A 21,796-nucleotide genomic window follows, 5' to 3' on the forward strand; every position below is an offset into this window, starting at 1 on the left:
AAAGCTCACTCAACTAGGGCTATTACAGCATCTGTTGCCTTCCACTCTAGGGCCTCCATGGATGACATTTGTGCAGCTGCCATTTGGGCTAAGCCCCACACCTTTATCAAGCATTACAAATTGGATCTGATCTCCAGGGGAGGAGCGGCCTTTGGCTCAGTGGTTCTCAGTAATGTTCTTCCAAAAGGGCCACCCAGGTTCTCCAAGTAGCTGTGGACTCAGTCCCATCAGTGATGAATAGGAAGAAGATTAACAACTTCAGATAAAGAAGTTATGTCTTACCATAACGTTCCATCTGAGTTGTTCTTCTTCCAGTCATCACACCCTCCCACCGACCCTCTCCAAAGGTTCCTGGCGGGTCTTCTGGGTCTTTGTGGTGTATTAGGGTTTCTGCGCAGAGATGGCCTCTGACTTATTCTTCTCCTATATGTTGCATGTAAACTCAATCTGAGGTAACTGAGCAAAGGGCATTGTGGGTAGCAGCTTAACTCGAGAGTTTTTTGGTGCACGCAAGCTTGGTATAAGGCCGACTTTGTTCCGAGGGTTCGGAACCAAACCCATCAGTGATGACTGGAAGATGATCAACAATTCAGATGGAACGTTATGGTAAGACATAACTTATTTTTTCTGCTGTTGTGCTACATATGTTGCTATTCTAGTTTAAACATTACATTGGGTTAACTTGTATTTAATTACATCTGTTTAGAAGAATATAGCATCAGAATGTGATTGCTTACTAGGTTGTGATGATGGCACCAGCAGGAAACATCAAATCAGAGTAAATGCCTAATTGCTTATTGAGTGGATAACACCTACAATATAATACTTCACACGGATTAAAATACAATATCAGGAACGATCTGTATAATAAAATATTAGACTGAAATATGAAAATAAATTATTTTCTATTTAGCAATGAGAAATATATTTTGTCTTCCTTGTGTCCTTACCTCATTCATATTTTTCTTTCTATGATACTTTAGACCTTTTAATTTGAAGTTGAGTTGTCATGCTTCTAGTAGATTCTTCTGATTTGCACTCTCAGCCTCTTTGTCATTCTTTAGTTCTGAGCATTTACACTGTAAACCATGAAAATATGCAATGTTTAAATCACAAAGTGACTCCAGTAGTTGTATTATCGAAAGAGAGGACTTTAAATTTTGTTTTTTCATGACAGAGGGATTTGGGGAAGAAAGTAATAGTTTGGTCTTTTTTGGGTTGAGCTTAAGTTACGAGTTACAAAACCATGTTTCCATGCCTGTTAAAGATTCCTGAGTAATTTTTTGGAGGTGTACCATGTTTCAGATGTGCAAATGAGAGTGGAATCCTCTGCACATTGTATTGGAGTGGAATGTTGTGTGGATGTCCAGCACTGTCCAGATGCATTTTCTTTGAATGTGAGTTTTAGTGCTGTTTCAATGAATGTGAGTTTCAAGGGCAAAGATGTTTGTGGTCATGCTAAGTCTATTTTCACTGCAACACTGTATTATTTTTTTTTAGCAAATGGTTATTAGTGCTTGTGTTCTTTTATTTCAATATCTGTAATCATTGTAGAAGTAAGAAAGAAGGCAGTATGCACACTAACAGGTTTGAACAGTTTTTATGGTAACTGAGGAGAAATAGCCAAGTAATAGAACACAGGAATTGCTGGGTATGGGGCTGCTTTTGGGGGGGGGGGAGAGTTGCTGCAGGAGGGGCTGCTCTGGGGGGACCTCAGTACTGATTGGCAGTAATTGCTTTGTACAGACCAATTAAAATCTGTGTAGCGGAGCCAAAGCTGTTCAATGCAGAAAAGCAGACCAGTGGGTTCATTTAAGGTTGAATGGGGAGCGTTCCACGTAGGACAGGACTTCACTTTTTTTCTTTTTTTCCCTAAAATAAAAGCTTACTCTTGCAGCATTTCAGCTGTTTATGCTGTTCCATATACTATGTAGGTGTTTCAGATATAAAATTGTTTTATCCCAGTATTAAAAAAACTTAGAAAATTCATTCACTGCAGGTTCATGTTTTCAGAAACAAAAGTTCTATACAGTTAACTTTATTTTTTTTTTGTATTTCTGGCAGTCCCTTTATTTTAAGCTTCAGCCAGTCAGAGCTACATTTTAACAGAGATTTCAGTTAAGAAATATTAAATGTAGTTTCCATTTGCTCTCTCTCATTTGCTCTCTCTCTCTCTCTCTCTCTATATATATATATATATATATATATATATATATATATATATTCCAGGCACATCCATTTTTTTTTCTGCTTAGTGCTTTCACTCAGAAATGGAAAGTCAAAGTTCATTTGAATGATCCATGTACACGGAATTTTTTGACCTGATTACAAATGATGGAAAAAACATTGATGTGAAATGTAAGCTATGTCCAACGGCAAAGAAACCCTACAGAACTGCAGTAAACAGTACGTCGAATTTGAAAAATCATCTTAAGACATCACATCCTGTCTCAGTTGGAAAGCTAAATAATCTGAAAAGGAAAGCAGTTGATTCAGGTGCTGACAATTTGAACAAGAAATCATTGACACAACCATCTATTGCAACAGTCATTAGTTCTGGTCATGTCACACAGTCCAAGGTGGATAGTTTGATTATTGACTTTGTGGTGAATGACATTCAGTCTTTCAGCATTGTTAAACAACCATCCTTCATCAGCCTTTTAACTGGCCTGCAGACGGGAAAGATGGTCATGAGCAGGAAAACTCTCGTTGAATTAGTGGAGAAACAGTTCAGTGATATGAAAGAGAATCTGATGGAAACCTTAGCAGGCATTTCAACTGTTTGTACTAAGGCTGACATTTGGACCCATCAGAATCATAGTTTCTTTGGTGTCACCACCCACTGGATCGACTGTGACACACTTCAAAGAAAGTCAGCTGCTTTGTCATGTTGCAGCTTACAGGGGAGGCATACATACGATCTCATAGCATCATCTCTTGAGAGCATTCACATCAAGTACAAGTTAGATCAAAGGGTGTATGCAACAATTACTGACAATGGCAGCAGTTTTGTAAAGGCTTTCATTGTCTTCTCAGAATTTGAGAGATTTGAGACTACAAGCATTCTGTCCCAAGATGAGGATGATGATGGTGAAGTGATTTACAACAGAGTGCCAGCCGTGCTGAGTCAGTCAGGACAAAGCGAGAACACCTATTCACTGCCTCCCCATCTGAGATGTGTAGCACACACATTGAATCTAGTTACCGTGGACGATGCAGAATCTGCTTGTGATGATGCACAGTATAAAATGATCATGCAAAGCACCATGGCCAAATGCTATCCTGCTTGGAACAAGGCTAGTTGCAGAACACAAGCTGCTGAGGTGGTTCGAAAGAAGTGTAATTTGGTGTTGATTATTCCCAGTGTGACACGATGGAATTCCACTTTCTATGCGATGGAGAGAATTCACCTCATTGCAACTCTGGGTGAAGGCTTACTGAATGAGATATGTGAACAGATTGGAATTGCCATTTTCAGGCCTCCAGAAATTACCTTTGTTGCTAAGTTCGTGCAAGCAATGCAGCCCCTAGCAATAGCTCTGAACATCCTGCAGTCAGAGCTGAAAGGCTTCATGGGAATCCTTATCCCCACCATTACGTGCCTGAAAAACAAGTTGTCCAAAGTCAGGCAGTCTGTGAAGCTTGTTGTGTCGCTAGTTGATGCTCTTCTTAAAGGCATTGAGCCTCTGTTAAATCACCTTTTGGAGCATGAACAGCTCATTCTGGCTAGCATAATGCATCCACAGTTCCATTTGCGATGAATGGGCAGTGAAGAGCAGAAACTCAGAGGCAAGGCTCTGCTCCTTGATGCCATACAGAAACTGGATGAACCTGCATGTGGGTCATCTGATGCTTCTGCATTAAGTGCCAAAGACAGATTCTTCAACTTCAAAGAGTCAATGCCATAAATTTCTCAGATGGACATGTATCTGGCTGACCCTTCCAGAGAAATATCTTCTCTCAACAGTTACCTTATAGTCGAGAAGATATTTCTGAACTCTAATACAGCTCTGCCATCTAGTGCACCCATTGAATGCCTATTCAGTCTCGGTGGACAAGTGCTGACTGCAAGAAGAAATAGACTCACCCACCACTTTGAAAAGTTGCTCCTTTGAGCCAACAGAAATGTGTAGTCATTGTGAATAGTTATATAAAGTGATATTTTGGTTGACTTTTTTGTGTTAACAGTCTTGTTAGACCTCTATAACATTTTCTGTAAGCATTTTTGCATCCTCAGCATTAGGTTTAGCAGATTAGCCTAATGTACATTGTTGAAAAATTGATGGTTTGTAACTTATGGGTCTTGTGTTGCTGGCTGTGTGTACTTTGTCTTGGTTATTAAATTGTGACTCTCTGACTATAAAGACTAGTCTGTGGGACTTTAAACTGTAAAATGCTATTCATCATTATTGTAACACCGTGTATACAACTTTAATGCACTCATATTCATGTGCAGTAAGCATTGTATTCCTTGCACAAAAGCACTGCAAGTAAATCTGAATATGAGAATTAATAAACTATAGGTACTTTCCATTAAGCCCCTACCACACATTTTAGGGGCTGCATTGGCAGCTATGGTTTTGCTTCACTCTATGGGGTAATTATCTTTTGGCTGTGGTAGTAAAAAAAATGCCCACATCATAAAACCCATATTGACGCAATGTGAACAACAGAAAGCACCCCAACTGCAAAAAAACAATCCAGGGAACCAAATGTGCAGAATTCTAACCTACCCAAGTTTGAATGAAAATCTTAACACTCAGATGAATGGTCTTTCTGCAACTAAAAAGGTACATGTTGACGTATACTCCCAATTCTGTCAATTGTTGGAGGGGGAGTGTTAGTTCTTCTGCAAACGTCTATTCACTTCGGAAACAAGCGGTACACTTTTGACTTCCTTAGTAGTCTGGGTTGAGGAATCAGGCGTTGTCTATTAAAATTAGGTTTTGTGGTCATTTTCATCAAGAGATTAGAAGGCAGCCTTTATGATTTTTTGTCACCATTGCTGGTAAGTATTTTGCTTTGTGTCCATTCCCGAAGTTAGCAAAGGTAATGCGGTGGTATTACAGTGGTGCTGGTAAAATGGGCGTGTTGTGAATATATGTTCTATGCCTCCTCTTTCCTTGATCCCACAAAATAAGCTTGGATGCTTAGCATCAGGTACTTGAATTATGAAAAATACCATTGGTAGAAGCTGTTTGTAGACCATGTGTGTGTGTACATGGCTAGATACGTATACAAATTGCAGGCCATTTATGTTGGCGCATCTCATGTATTTTACTACAGCGATGAGGTTAGATGCTACATAGATATGTGGACTCGTCTTAGGTTGTGACAACAGTCAGTTGTAGCAGGATAAACCTTAAAGGAGAACCACACCCAAAAATTGACAAAAAAATAAACTTATGTTTTTCAGCACAAAGCCCTAGGGAAAGGAACAGGGCGAGACCCGCCAGTCCAGGTCCCAAGACGTGTGGTAGGGGTTTAACGGAAAAGTAACAAACTATATTATTGTAAAAGTAACTGAACAGTAACTAGTTACTTTAGTTAATAACTAGCAATAGTAATATATTACTTTTTTAGAAAAGTAATAGTACTTTTCCGTTAAACCCTTACCAGTTCGCGCTGATGTATTTCGCCGGTATTTCCGTATCAGACACAAGTTTGTGGGTGACAACTATTTCTGTACAGCTGACTGACAAGTGTCTATTGTCATGTTTAGGTGTACAGGACCGTTTGGTCATTGCAGAAATAGCTGCAGTCCACCGTTAAACCCCTACCAGTTGCATGAGGTTTTGTTTTTTGTTTTTTTTTATTATTATTTACACATGGTTTCGGCCAGAAGCTTGTTACCTTTTCAGTATAATACTTGAGAGAATCCCGTCTCGCTGTAGAAGAAGGTTAATGTAGGGGAATACCATTAGGAGAGAAGGTGAAAAGATTCATACTGCTGGATATGCCTGGATTGGGTGGTGTTTACCATGTATTCTCAGGATTAATGTGTACTGCTGTCAAATCAACAACTGCAAACTTTATAAAGAACATATCGCATTGCAGCGGTATGTTTTCAGCTACGTGAGGTGCTCTGAAAAAGTCTTCACAGTTGTACTGCAGTACAATACCCATAAAAAAAACAGGTCTTGCCAAAGCTCACAGTCCCCGGTTTATTCAGTCAGTCCTCACATGCAAATGAAAGGAGTTGTTCTCCACATTGTAAAAACTGTGATCATGCAGCACCACACAAGACATTCATCTCTGCAGTACTGCCTGCCTGCCAAATGAAATAAAGTTAAAAAAAAAGTAACCTTACTTAATGAAATTGTTTTCACATCACATTTGTCAGTCCTGCATGAATGATAAAATAATGCCGAAACAGCAGCAGGAAGACATGGTAGGGGTTTAACAAAAAAGTACCAAAGAAATAAGTAATAGTAATATATTACTTTCACTTAAAAGTAACTGGTAATAGTAACTTTAATAAGTAGCTAGCACAATACTGCACATTTTGAGAGGGTGAGTGGCAGATTTAAAATATTCCCAGCAGAGTACTCTGTGAGAAATATTGGGTGAGCAAATAGGTCTAACCAAGGGAATGATTATTTTGAACTGAGACAGAGGATCTGAATTGCCAAGGCATAGTAAGCGCTTGTTGTGGTGGCTGCCAAAAAAATTACTAGAAAATGGAAATCAAAGTCTAAACCAACTGTATTTGAAGTACTGGCAATTGTAACGGAGATAAAAGAACTGGAAGTGGGATCTTTAGAAAAGGGAAAGAGCAAATTACATAGAAATAAATGGAAATTATGGGAACAGTACATGCAGAATAGTGTCCAGGAGGATGGGAGAGTAAGGGAAGGCATGCACTGAACAGTGTATGTAATGTTAGACTGATGATAGTTTGAAATAAAACATGTGATGTATAATGTATGCAACTGCAAACATGTTAATGTGGCTAGTTTTTTTATATTAATGTAAGTTTGCCTGTGTCTTAAGTGAAAAATTAATAAAGGTGTTAAAACAAGAAATTAAGATGTTCTTCGTGTTTCACTGTTGCAGTCATTACATTTGTGTTATCTGCTTGCAGGTAGCCCTCAGCCAGCCTGATTTTCAAAGTCTTGGGTCCTGCGTCTGTCTTTTCTTCCATGACGTCAGGTAGTCAAGGGTATAAAGCATGCAGCCAACGCCATTACATCAGTCTTTCTTGCCGTGCGGTGCCCAAAGCAGAAACAGTTCGCAAGTGCCGGTTGGCCCACTCCTAAATTTTTGTTTTCGAGTTTCAGAACCAAAGTCTTCAAAAAAGCTAAGTACCCCGTTGGGGATCCTTTTTCTTGCTCTAAACCGATGTTAGTAAAAGTTAACAATTGTATTACTTGTGGAAAGCAAATACCTCATAAAGATTTTCATTCTTACTGGCATTCCTTGCTTAGGCCCAGACGACAACGTCCCTCGCAGTCGGTTTTGTGCCTTATTCAATCCTCAAACTATTCGTCGTCTGTTAATTTTCGCATCAAACTGTTTCTATACTCTGTTTAATTATCCAGAAATAGCTTCTGTAAGCCATCCGACTACCGACATTTCGAAAAAACGTAAAGAAAAAGGCAGAGACAGACCGCATAGGTCCAAAGCTGCCGACGACGCTTCCGTTAAGCTAGTCGCCAGTTCGCCGGTATTCAGTGAGGTGCTTTCACAGCCCCTGATACCTGCTACTTCAGATTCGCAGGCCTCTACTGAGACACATTCGGAGTCCGGTATGCCGCAAGATGCTTCTTCGACTATGGAACCTGTGGATGTCTCTACCTTGGATGGGTCCAGAGCCGCTGTGCAGGCACCGGCTTCTGAGGGTGTGTTCAGGCCTACTGACTTGCATATCAAACCAACGCTATCTTCTTCTTCAAGGCCTAAAACTCGATCCACGCCTAGAAAACCGACATCCAAACCGCATGGTCAAGCCCATATGCCTAAAAAACAAATGATAAGAATGGCTGAAGACCTTATTACTCTAATTACGGTAAGCCAGCCTTCTCCCTCTAAGAGACCTAGAACTGATTTTCCTTCTGATTCTTCTGATCAGGATTCTGAAATTTCTGTTTCTTCTGATGACCAGGATTTGCCCTTATCTACCAATGAGGATTCTGATGCAGAGGACTCCATTCCCTCTGCTTCCCCTCCAGAAGATTTCTCTTTTGGTGAAACTTTGCACACACACTCTTAGGGAGCATTTCCGCTGGGAAAGCCAGGATTACTCTGACTCCAAAAAGAGGCTTAGGGAATTCTTACTCCTACCTCAACACAGGGCTTTAGCTATCCCTCCTGTACTGGACATTGTAGATGATGCCTTCTTGGAATCTAGCCTGGCCCCAGACACTTTACCTCCAGCTCCCAGGAAACCTGACAGGTATTACAGAGTACCTGACTCTCACAAGTTCCTCTTTAAGAATCCTACTGCAGACCCAGAGACCATTTCACAGGGACACAAAAGCATTAAGGCTACTATTTCCAAAAACCCTACCCCCTCTGATAGAGATTCCAGGGCCCTGGACAGATGGGGTAAGAAGGTATACACTTCTGCTACTTTGGCCATTATGGCCTTAAATTGCCAGTTTCATATATTAAAGTATCAGCAGCATATTATTGGATTACGTAAGCAAATATTGATATTGATTCCTGACTGTGCTGAAAGCAAAGAATTACAGGATTTAATGCATTCTACTGAACAAGTTGGTAAACATACTTTGCATTGTGGTTTTGACTCCTTAGAGGCATCTTGTAGGGCTGCTGTCACTGGGTCTGTTCTCAGAAGGCATGCTTGGCTTAAGGAGCAAACCTTGCCAGATCATGTTAAAGCTAAATTACTGGATGCTTCCTTAAACCAAGACCGCCTGTTTGGCAACAAAGCAGAAGAAGTACTTAAAAAGATGGAAGAAAAAGTTAAACCTATACAAACTGTTAAAGATTTCCTGCAAGTACAGCCTCCCAGATTTAGTAGGCATTGGCCTTCTAAGAACTGATCCTTTCCTGTCTCTTCCAGTCCTTCTCAGTCCAAACCCAGGAACAGCAGACCACCTAGGCTACAGTCTCAAGGTACTCACAGGCCTAAGCAGTGGGGGGCTCCCACTTCCAAAGCTGGAAGTACTAAGACACCCCCCTATGGTAAACTGTCACAATGACTTAACCTTAAACCTTCCAAGCCCTGCTCAACTGACTGCTCCTTTAGGGGGAAAGATCGCCCTGCATGCAGAAAACTGGGAACTCATTACCCAAGACAAATGGGTTTTAAATATAGTTTCCCAAGGATACAGATTCCACTTCCACACCTTACCAACCTCAAACGGTTGGCCAGACCTACCCCCAAGTCAGTGGGCAGAGGCTCAACAGCAGGTTCTCTTTCTTCTAAGCACCAGGGCTATTCAACCTGTCCCAACAGAAGAATGGGGACAAGGTTTTTACTCCAGACTTTTCTTGGTACCCAGAAAAGACAACTCCTGGCGTCCTATCCTGGACCTATCTGTCCTAAACACCTTTTTGGTAATCCCAAAATTCAAAATGCTAACTCTTCATCAGCTGCTTCCCATGCTAGGCAAAAATGTCTGGTTGGCAACATTGGACTTAAAGGAAGCTTCAGGACCCGGAGCTGATGTTAATATAGTATCTGATTTATTAATCCACACACAAAAGTAAAATAAACCAAGTGCTTTCACCCGGCTCCTGCCAGGCTTTATCAAGGAACATACATTTGCCAGCTGCATTTGACAATCCTTATATAGTCATCACAATTGCAGAATTAAACAGTTAATTAGTGGCAATCATTCAATTACTTAACCCCTAGTGCTCCTTTACATTTTTACTCAGCTTGTAAAAAATCCATCATCTTTAAATTAAACAATGTAATACAATCATATGTTACTATTAAAATCCTCTGATACACCAAGTGTTGTTTAAAACTCTATTGTACCTAAAAATAAATCTTGTTTAATTAATAAAATTTTATGCTGTGCATAAGTAAATCTAAAAAAAACTCTCAAATCTCTCAAAGCCTGGCCCTTCTTAATTTTAAGACACAATTAATGTTTATGCTGTCATTTAACCCTGGCGCTCTAGTGGCATCCAATCTTAGTTGCCAAAATAGTTCACGATATTCAAGGAGGGTCTCCCAACTCCCTCCTCTTATCTCAGGGTTAATTTGCTCAAGCACCATAAACTTTAAATTCATATTTTTACAAACTTTGGAATGCTTAAAAAATGCGTTGCTCTCCTTACCCTTAGATATATCATAAAAGTGTTCGTACACCCTTTTTCTTAATGACCTTTCCGTTTTGCCTACATAAAAACTTGGGCAGTGTGTACAAACTCCTAAGTAAACCACTCCTTTTGTAGCGCAATTAGAATATTTAGATGCTCTAAAAGTAAACTTTCTACTCGGTAATCTCACTATACCTTGGTTTATCATGGCAAAGCATTGACTACAATTGCCTTGTTTTGTTGTTTTTCAATTTAGCCTTCCTTTCAAAAAGTTCTTTCAAGTTCCTTCCTCTTTTCCTAATGAAATGAGGTCCTTCAGTGAAGAGATGTTTCAATTCCTCATTTATGCTCAGTATGGGCCAGTATTTAAGAATAATGGTCTCTACTTCATGCGAATTGCTCGCAAAGGTGTGAATAAAGTTATTTTTACTCACTATGTTGGCAGTTTGTTCTATCTGTGTCAAATTTTCACTTGACCCTAACAAAGGTGAATATTTAGATTCCCTACCATCTACTACTTCCTGCATCATCCTGTCAATCAAGTGGTCAGGGTAGAGTTTCTCCAAAAACAACTTTTTAAGAAAGTCAGCCTCTTTAAAAAAGTCTTCCAGGGAACTACATATCCTTGAGGCCCTTATAAGTTGACCCTTAACAATACCCTTATTTTGATAAAAAGGGTGGCCACTGTTGAAGTGTAAGTAGGAATTAGAAAATGAAGATTTTCTAAATATTGTTGACTTGAATTTTGAACCAGTATAGTCCTTGGCTGGTTTAATGTCTAAGTAATTCAGTTCATTAGGGTCAATAACATGAGTAAACCTTAAAAAATCAGTACTAGATGGTAGGGAATCTAAATATTCACCTTTGTTAGGGTCAAGTGAAAATTTGACACAGATAGAACAAACTGCCAACATAGTGAGTAAAAATAACTTTATTCACACCTTTGCGAGCAGTTCGCATGAAGTAGAGACCATTATTCTTAAGTACTGGCCCATACTGAGCATAAATGAGGAATTGAAACATCTCTTCACTGAAGGACCTCATTTCATTAGGAAAAGAGGAAGGAACTTGAAAGAACTTTTTGAAAGGAAGGCTGAATTGAAAAACAACAAAACAAGGATGGGCATGCACAAATGTGGCAATTGTAGTCAATGCTTTGCCATGATAAACCAAGGTATAGTGAGATTACAGAGTAGAAAGTTTACTTTTAGAGCATCTAAATATTCTAATTGCGCTACAAAAGGAGTGGTTTACTTAGGAGTTTGTACACACTGCCTAAGTTTTTATGCAGGCAAAACGGAAAGGTCATTAAGAAAAGGGTGTCAACACTTTTATGATATATCTAAGGGTAAGGAGAGCAACGCATTTTTTAAGCATTCCAAAGTTTGTAAAAATATGAATTTAAAGTTTATGGTGCTTGAGCAAATTAACCCTGAGATAAGAGGTGGGAGTTGGGAGACCCTCCTTGAATATTGTGAACTATTTTGGCAACTAAGATTGGATGCCACTAGAGCGCGAGGGTTAAATGACAGCATAAACATTAATTGTGTCTTAAAATTAAGAAGGGCCAGGCTTTGAGAGATTTGAGAGTTTTTTTAGATTTACTTATGCACAGCATAACATTTTATTAATTAAACAAGATGTAGTATTTTTAGGTACAATAGAGTTTTAAACAACACTTGGTGTATCAGAGGATTTTAATAGTAACATATGATTGTATTACATTGTTTCATTTAAAGATGATGGATTTTTTACAAGCTGAGTAAAAATGTAAAGGAGCACTAGGGGTTAAGTAATTGAATGATTGCCACTAATTAACTGTTTAATTCTGCAATTGTGATGACTATATAAGGATTGTCAAATGCAGCTGGCAAATGTATGTTCCTTGATAAAGCCTGGCAGGAGCCGGGTGAAAGCGCTTGGTTTATTTTACTTTTGTGTGTGGATTAATAAATCAGATACTATATTAACATCAGCTCCGGGTCCTGTGGCTTTTGGATTGGATTTTATTGGTTTTGTTGCTTGTGACGTTCGTTTTTGACTTAAAGGAAGCTTACCGGCACATCCCAATAAGGGAATCTTGCAGAAAATACCTACGCTTCAGAGCAGGCTACATGCACTATCGGTTCTCTGCACTACCCCTTGGCTTATCTACTGCACCCAGGGTATTCACAAAATACCTAGCTCCAGTCATTGCATTCTGCAGGCAAGGAAATATTCAAATATACCCATATCTGGATGATTGTCTAATTCAGGCAGGAAACCCAGGACATACTATTAAATCATCTGGCATTTGTAAAGAAACTGCTAACCTCACTGGGGTACACCATAAACGAAAAGAAATCTCATCTAGTACCCAGCCAACAAATTGTATTCCTGGAAGCAAGCTTGAAAACTTCCTAGATGGCCTACCTCACGCCAGAGAAACAAGTTTATTTGACAGCCTACTTCAAGCTACCGGCCACAAAGACCCAGCTATCTGCAAGGAAAATACTGCAAGCCCTGGGGTTCATGGCCTCTTGCATCCTACTAATTCCATATGCAAGACTGCATATGAGGAAACTACAATGGTATCTAAAAAACCTATGGTGTCAACATTCACAGGACCTGGAATCAGTGATTCCTATCATTCTTTGTATAAAGACAGAGTTCCTTTGGTGGGCAGAGGCCTGCTACCACAGCAAGAGACTACCCCTGCCGCCCAAACCCTAACAACAGATGCATCAGACTGTGCATGGGGGGCTCACTTGGCAGGGCAGTGCATTCAGAGCAAATGGAACCAGAGTCATATGCACCTGCATATCAATCAAAAAGAAATGTTAGCTGTACAGAATTCTCTGACAGCCTTCAAGGACCACATTCTTCCAGGACAATTATTGGTAAAGACAGACAACACCACTTTTATGTGGTACATAAACAAGCAGGGGGGAACCCACTCATACCCTCTCTGCAGACTAGCCATGGCTCTGTGGAACACAGCCTTGAGCTACCAAGTGCACCTACAAGCTCAATTCCTGCCAGGCAAGCTAAATTCACTGGCAGACGACCTAAGCAGAAATCTCATGGACCCACACGAGTGGAAACTGGAACCAAAGATATTCAACATGTTGAGAAACAAATGGGGCAGCCCAGAGATAGACCTGTTTGCCTCCCCTCAGAACTACCAGTTGGACAAATTCTGCACAAGGACTCCCCACAGACAAGCTTGGAAAGTGGATGCCCTGTCCTTCACCTGGGAAAACCTCTCAGTTTATGCCTTCCCCCTCTGCCTCTCCTCTCCAAAGTTCTACTAAAGATCAAACAGGACAAATCAAGGGCAATACTCATTGCACCAGACTGGCCACACCGACACTAGTACCCCCTCTTGCACAGTGTGTCACTACTGGAACCATGGCACCTGCCTCAGACCCCTTCCCTGCTGTCCCAACAGGAGGGCCAGATTCTGCACTCCCAGCTTCAAACCCTGAACCTTGCAGCCTGGCTAATTACCTGAGCTCTCCATTACCATCCCTCAGTAAGCAAGTGCTGGATGTCATTCTGGAGACAAGGAGGCCTAGTACTAGAAAATCCTATGCTGAAAAGTGGAAAAGATACTGTTCCTGGAGCCAAACTCAGGGGATGGGCACAACAGTGCCCAGCTTACCACATAATTCTTCAATACTTAACAGCGATGCTTCACAAGGGCCTTTCCTTCTCTTCTATTAAAATTCATGCCTCTGCCATTTCAGCAAATTATAATACGGAGCCATCCCTTTTCTCTCACCCCTTGCTGAAGCAATTCCTCAGAGGGGCCAAAAATTTAAGACCACCCAGGAGAACCCCTGCTCCAGTCTGGGACCTTAACTTCCTATTGGAAAAGCTCACTACCTCCTTTAGAGCCAGCTGCAACTGCAGAGTTGAAATTCATTTATTGGAAAACAGCCTTTCTTCTAGCCATCACTTCAGCAAGAAGAGTGTCTGAATTACAGGCCCTCATGGCAGTGGAGCCCTTCATCATCTTCCATGCAGACAGGGTGTCCCTCAGGACCAGTCCTTCCTTTATGCCCGAGGTGATATCCAGTCTGGCCCTTAATCAATCCATTATTTTGCCAACCTTCTTTTCTAATCCACAGAACAAAGGAGAACGAATACTGCACTCTCTGGACATGCACAGACAACTTAGATTTTATTTGGACAGGATTAAGCCTCTCAGGAAGACTAAACAGCTGCTAGTTGCCTTTGCTGCAGGGGCAGAGGGAAGGCCATTTCAAAGCAAACCATTTCTAAATGGATAGGCCATTGCATTCATTTCTGCTATAAGCACCATGGAAAACCTACCCCACAGGGGATAAGATCACATTCCACCAGGGCTGCATCTACTTCAACAGCCTTTCTCAGAAGTGTTCCTACCAGGGACATCCTAGAAGCTGCTACCTGGAGTTCTGTTCATACCTTCACCAAGCATTACTATTTGCCCACTTTTTTAAATCCAGAGCTGGTTTTGCCACTGCAGTCTTGCAGGGCCTAATAGCTGGTCCTTATGCTCTCTGATTGCCTCCTTCCTTCCTTAGCTTTGGGAATCTACCCAAATGTAATGACTGCAACAGTGAAACATGAAGAACATAGTACAGTTGTGTACACTTACCATAAATGTAGATGTTCGAGTGTATTCACTGTTGCAGTCCTGGTTACCCTCCCTCCAGCACCCTGACTTCTATTGGCTATACCTCTCTTCTTCTTTACTGTATTTAAGCTTTCTGGTGTATTTACTTTTTGTTGGAGGTGTAACCTTGTATATAATTGCTTCCCATTATGGGGGCACCTGACATCTGAGGCAAGAAAACCTGATGTAATGGCATTGGCTGCATGCTTTATACCCCTGACTACCAGACGTCATGGAAGAAGAGACAGCAACCGACGCAGGACCCAAGACTTGGATAATCAGGCCGGCTGAGGGCTACCTGCAAGCAGATAACCCAAATGTAATGACTTGCCGCAGTGAATACACTCAAACATCTACATTTATGATAAGTGTACACAACTGTACTTTTCACTTGTCTCTATTGTTGCATCAATTGGAGCCATCACAAGTCAGCAGCAAATGAGAGAGTTCAGGATAATGGAAATACAATTAAGACACTTTTTTCTGTAACCAACTGGCCTGGTACTGCTTAAGGCAAACACAAGTGCTGAATTAGCCCGACTGATCCTTGATTGTGATACTTGTGATTGTCATAGAGCATACAGTTGTATGAAGGTACCCATAACCATAATAGATATATATTTTCTACTAGAAGGGTTATTGCTAAAAGTGAGAATACCCACCCTCCTTTTTTACTTCTATACTGCCTTTAAGGGGATTGAGATTGTCTGCATTATAATTTTTTTATACTTCTATCCTGCCTTTAAGGGGATTGAGATTGTCTCCATTATAAAAAAGTTTATCTAAGCTATGTATTATTTGAGAACATGTAGCTCAAGACAGTGTTTTTTTTTTTTTTTTTCCTTTATGGTTCCCAAGTTCTACTTTTCATGTTGTGGAAGCTCTTTCTTTCTGGTAGAGTGACATGTTTGGGGACATTTGTTGATGGTTACCTAGCCTGCCCCCACCAAAAAAAAAAAAAAAACAGGTACAAGTTACTCTTCTCTTTGCAGCTGTTTCTGACTGGTATTCTCTCTGTGTGAGAGGTAGCCTGACACTTGGTAAGGGAATGTTTGTATAGCTCAGAATGCAGGCATCCACCATCCACCTGAGGCTAATTCCCATTCACTCTAAATGTACTGCAGCAGTGATTCTATCTATGATTATGGGGACTGTCCTCACATAGCCGCACAACTGTACTTTATATTGAGTGTTCCCTTATGCAGGTGTACTTTCTAAAGTTTTCCCTTTATTTTGTAGTGTAGTTAAAGTGAGATTGTCCAGGGGAAAAAAAAATCCATGTGAAATTGTGGCTTACATAAATTATGTAAGCTATTGACTTAATTTAAAAAAAAATATATTTGCCTACGTTTGTATAGTGTGAAGATAAAGATTCTCTGATATGTTAGCTTGGATTGAGTGCATTTTTCTTAAGGCCCTTGTTGTATAACTGAATCCTTAGTTGTAGTTGAAATATTGTCTTTTATCCCTAATTGAAATCATAATTCATATTTTACTTTGTTGTTTTCTCCATGACCAGTAAAAGCAATTGAGACAGTAAATGTTTGAAGCTTTTGGTTAGGATGTAGACATTTTGGTGGATTTTGTCATTTCTTTGGGGAGCAGGAGGGGCTCTTTCATTATAGTGCCTTTCATCATTGTGTGTATTTAAACACATCTGTGTCAAAACTGTCATCACATTTTCTTAATTGTACTTCATATATCTATTTACAGCAAGTCTGTTTGTATTTTTACAGATGGGAGCTTGTTTTTCAAAGGTTTTCAATGGTTGTCCTTTAAAAATTCATTGTGCCACATCATGGATCAATCCAGACACGAGAGGTGCGGTATTACATTTATGTGTGTTTATGGTTCTTAGTTTTTCCATGATTATCTTATTTGCACATTTTATCAACTTTGCCAAAATAAACTTCAGTATTAGGAATTATTAATAGTTCATTTGTATATTAAGAAATTTGAAATTGATTTTTCCAAGGGAGTAATGATACAGATTTGAATAAACTGAATCATTTATTTGTAATTGTGGTTTTAAATGAGGAGAAACTAGGGCTGTGTGTTTTTGTTCTACTTTGTAAGGGGTTGTCATGACTGATCATAGGCATCACCATAATACGTTTCAGATCATGAAGTGGCATATGGCTTGGTAAGTATAATGATCTCACTCATAATGTCACATGTGATCATCAGGTAGAGTGATTAACAACAAGTCTCTACTGTTAGTTTAACCTCCTCCTGTTTCTCTTGGCTGTTGCCAGAATTTCAGAGGCACAGCTCATTTCAGTGTCTGCTAATCCTCTAAATATATCTGCTGGCCTCATTTCTGCATCAGTGCAATAGTATGTGGTACAAGGCTGACATACAAGTCCAATATTGTTACGCACAGTCTTCAGTTCTCCTGTCTGAGAAATCATTGTAGCGCTTGAAAAATGTTAGTGTGCATGCTTTTCCTTTTATTTTCATGTTTCAATAGATATTTTATTGAAAAACTGAGCCTACACATTGTTTCCATACAGAATGTCTTCATCCCTAAAGTCCTTAACTTTCTGCGCTTGTGGTAGGCAAATAAAAAAAAAAAATCATCACATCCCTTATTTTAGTATGAGCATAGAACGTAGGGCTGACTGCTCTAATATTTCTGTAAATTTATAAATGCTGTAATGCTCTTTTTGCTCATTTGTCTGACAAAAAAAAAAGATGAAGTCTTTTGAAGTTATTCATAGAAATGCATTTAGCTTCCAGTCAATATGGAGAAGAGAGAAAAGGGTTCTAGGAAACAGGACAAAGGCAAGTGTCTGAGAAACCCTTAGCAAAAATGTCATTCAACAAAGACTGCTGGCTACTTTTCAGAAAAAAAACATGTCTTTGTATAGTTGAAAATAAGGATGGTATTGTCATTTTACCTCCCAAAACAGAAGTTACATAAACAGTTATTAATATACCACAAGATGACCAGCCTGTATAGGTGTCTAGGCCACTTAAAATAAAGGTACAGCAGATGTCAGTATCATTGATGGGCATAGTAGTCATTCAGCAGCTGGAACAAGACTGCGTACATGTTGAGAAACCTAAACTATCAGTGGTTAGAAAGCTGTTGACAACCCCAGAGTTGTGCCTCCTTCACTGCCCTTGATCATAAAACAGATGCTAATGTATATTGCAAAGTACTGCAAGAGGCTGGCTTTGCAAAGTGGTTGCCTAAAGTTCTATAACATGCATAATTTGAAGATCTTTAGTTAGATCTGTTTTGGGAGAACCTTCACCTGTACCAAGAGAGATAATATTTCTGGAAAGCTCAAAAGAAAGATAATTAATTCCTTCATCTGTTTCCTCTCTAGAAGAGGAACATTTTTATATGCCACATATATATCCCTCAGTGTGTTTGTTTTTCCACCATGAAGTTACTTTCATGTATTTCTCTGGTGCTCCTCCTAAGGATTTTGGTTTTATTCAGACCATCAGCTATATGGACTTGGTTTTAATTTGTGACCCCTCTTTCTTTAGGAAGCCATATATGGAAATGAGGATGCTTCTGCAGTCAAAATAATGGATAACACCTCCTGTTATCCCTCGGTTGAGAGATGCTGTAATGGCAAGCTTTTCAGATTTTGACACTGCTACCCACTACTCCCAAAAAAGGGTAGACAGGCTATATTGGACCTCTCAGGGCAAGCCTGTTTTCTGCACCGGTCATAACACAAGTCCTGAAATCATTTTTTCTCTCTCTTTCTTCCTCTTCACATTTTTCTCAGAGCAGAAGGTACCATTACCTATCTGTCAGAGAAAGAAGAGTGCTAGATTAGTATGTTGAAAAACTGTATACTCCTAGAAATGTTGGGGCTTGAGCTCCGAACTATACAAGCCATGTGATATCCTGTCAGAGTTCCATTATTATGTTGAATGCAGGAGTGTGTTCGGAAGGTGGCTGATTCTGAAACTGAGATCAGGCCATAAAGTTTAACAGAACTGTTGACAAAACTGGCTTTCATATATTAGTATGCTTACTGTGTTGTGGATGCTTCTTCTGTGGCTGTCATATTTTGGGTGTCTCTAAGGACACATGTCTGCCTTCATACTATTGAGGATATGAAAGAAATTATGTATTGTTACAGAATTACCAGACAGAGGATATACAAAGAGATTAAGAGATAAATTAGAGGAAAGAAAAATACTTTCACAGGAAAAACTGTCAGAAGCTTCAAGTAAAAATTTGCGTTCATTAATACAACAGATTTTTGAAAAACAGTATATAGATCAAGAAACTGTGATGTGTTGGGAAAAAGAAGCATTTGAGGAAGTGCGAAAATGTAAACAACAAAACGTAGACATTTTTGAAAAGTATAAAAAAGAGATATGGACATGGGAAAGAAAGAGAGATTTGATATGGTGCAATATTTATGCAAAGGAGAAAGCTAAGTTAATTAATATAACGAAAGCAGCCACAAAGATAAAATACAGGCACAGGCATCCAGATATGAAAAATTTCACAATAAAAAAATTAATATCACAAAGATGTAATGTGGAAAGGAAGATTAGTAAAGCAGAAGTTAAAGAAATAGAAATTGAAGTTATGGAGTGTCTGCGAAGTTAAGGATTTAATGTAGAAAATCTAACACAGACTACATCACAGCATGATGGAGTAAGTCCCCAAAGTAAGGAGAAGCAGGAAGATCAGGAAACATCTGAAGAAGAAATAGGGACATGGGAAAGAAAGAGATTTAATATGGTGTAATATTTATGCAAAGGAGAAAGCAAAACTAACCAATACAAAAAGGGCAGCACCAAAGATATTTGAAGAGAAATACAGGCAAAGGAATCCGGACAAGGAAAACTTTACAATACAAAAAATAAGAAGACAGAGGAAAAGTAGAAAAGGAGATCAGTAATGGAGAAGTTAAAGAAATAGAAATTGAAGTTATGGAGCACCTGCAAAGTGAAGTCAGTGTATGAAATCTACTGCAGAAAGCACTACAACAGGATAGAGCAATGGATATCCAAATTAAGGGGAAACCAGTGGAATAGGAAGCAATTGGTCAAGTGCCATATCCTTTTGGAGCCTTCCACAGGAAACCAGTATAAACATTCATGTAAAGCTAGACAGCAAGGGGAGGAACAGGAGACTGCAGAAACTCTGATCCAGTCAATGATGAGGAGTGATAAGTCAGTGAATTCCCATAGGACAGAGCAATGGATGGCACAGGATGAAATCAAAAAGAAGGTGCCACAGGAAGATGCTGTAGAAGTTTCTATAGAATGCCCGCAGGAAGTGGAAAACAAAGGATGTGCTCTCAGTCTGGAAGAAAATGAACTAAGGGAAGAGTTGCTTGATTTAATGGACATAGATAGATATATTAAAATCAGTGAAAGAAATAGACTGCAGAAGGTCAATAAAACCCCAAAAGTCAGGACGATAAAACAAATCAACACAGTAATTAGGACTGTCCATAGAGAGCCATGCAATATAACAGAAGTAAATAGGATATGTTACTGTGCAGCTAAATTAATAACTGATGAAGTTCTACCACAAGAGCACAGGGTAGTGAGGCAAAGGAAAGGGAGAAATCAAATACCTTCATGGAAGTATCGAATAGAGAAAAATATAAAGCAATTAAGACAAGAAGTTTCACTGTTAGAAAACTATAGCAGAGGGAATAAATAGATCAACAAAAATGCTAAGAAAGATAGATGTGATAAAATCAGTCTGCAGTATTAGAACAGACAAGGATCTATCATGCACTATCACAAATAAATTAAAAATTTCAGCACAGGAGGAAAAACTTAGAAGATATACAGATAAATATAAAGGAAAAGTACAAAATAGGCAATTTAGTGATGATCCAAGAAAGTTTTATAGAGAATTGGGAAACAAGGTAAAAGGAATTGAAAGACTGCCAAAAAAAGAAGAAATAGATGCATTTTATGTATCTATGAAGATCCTGTGGAACACAACAAAGATGTTAAATGGATAAAAGAAGTAAAAAAAGAATAAGTACAGGATAGAAAATGGGATGAAGTAACAGACAGAGATTGAAACAAAGTTAAGAAAAGCATCTAAGTGCAAAACACCTGGCCCAGATGCAGTACCTAACTTTTGGTTAAAAGTATTAACATCTTTGCATGTAGACCTAGCCATGAGTAAGAACTATTTATATGTGCACCCTGAACAGACACCAGTGTGGCTAACAACAGATAAAACAATGCTCCTACTTAAGAGTGAACCTGCGAGCTACCCCATAAACTATAGACCCAATAGCTTGCCTTCCGACTACGTATAAACGATACATGGGAATTGATGCTGACAGAGTTTATAGTCATTTAGAAGGAAACTCAATTATGGCAGTAGAACAAAAGGGCAATAAAAGAAAGTCATATGGAATAAAGGATCATTCGTTGTTAAATAAAGTCATAGTGGAGAACTGTAAAAAGGGGAAGAATCTATGGCATGGATTGACTACAAAAAAGCATTTGGTAGTATCCCACATTCATGCATAAAAGATTGTTTAAAAATCTGTAAGATATACCCTACACTGATTGACTACGTTACAGTGACCATGGAACAATGGCAAACCACTTTGCAACTAAACCATGATAAAAGACAAATTACTATCCCAGGGATAAAAATTCAAAGGGGGATATTCCAGGGTTATTCTCTTTCACCGTTGTTATTCTGCCTTGCCCTTAACCCATTAAGCTGTCTACTTAACAGCTTAGGCCATGGCTACAATTTGGCTCTTAGAAAACAACAAAGTCTTCTATTTGTCGATGATTTCAAATTGTATAGCTCATCAGAGGAGGAACTGAAAGCACAACTGCAGGTTGTCAAAACTTTTTCAGATGATATTAGAATGTCATTTGGCCTTGATAAATGTGCAAAAGCAACCTTTAAAGCAGGGAAAACTGCAGCACTAGGAAAACATC

General features: G+C 39.3%; 1 protein-coding gene across 5 annotated transcripts in view; it reads left to right on the plus strand.

Annotated features, from left to right (window-relative positions):
* The window catches only part of MAP4K3 (mitogen-activated protein kinase kinase kinase kinase 3), a 2,472,041-nt gene that overhangs the window by 1,953,446 nt on the left and 496,799 nt on the right, over nucleotides 1-21,796 (plus strand). For all 5 annotated transcript variants that reach the window (XM_044057581.1, XM_044057598.1, XM_044057607.1 and 2 more), the window contains one exon: nucleotides 16,618-16,702. In XM_044057581.1, coding sequence (XP_043913516.1) covers nucleotides 16,618-16,702 — 85 coding nt within the window. The remainder of the gene's footprint in view (nucleotides 1-16,617; nucleotides 16,703-21,796) is intronic.

The sequence above is a fragment of the Protopterus annectens genome, chromosome 1.part2 (genome assembly GCF_019279795.1).
Source record: "Protopterus annectens isolate FY-2018-M chromosome 1.part2, PAN1.0, whole genome shotgun sequence".
Lineage (NCBI taxonomy): Eukaryota > Metazoa > Chordata > Ceratodontiformes > Protopteridae > Protopterus > Protopterus annectens.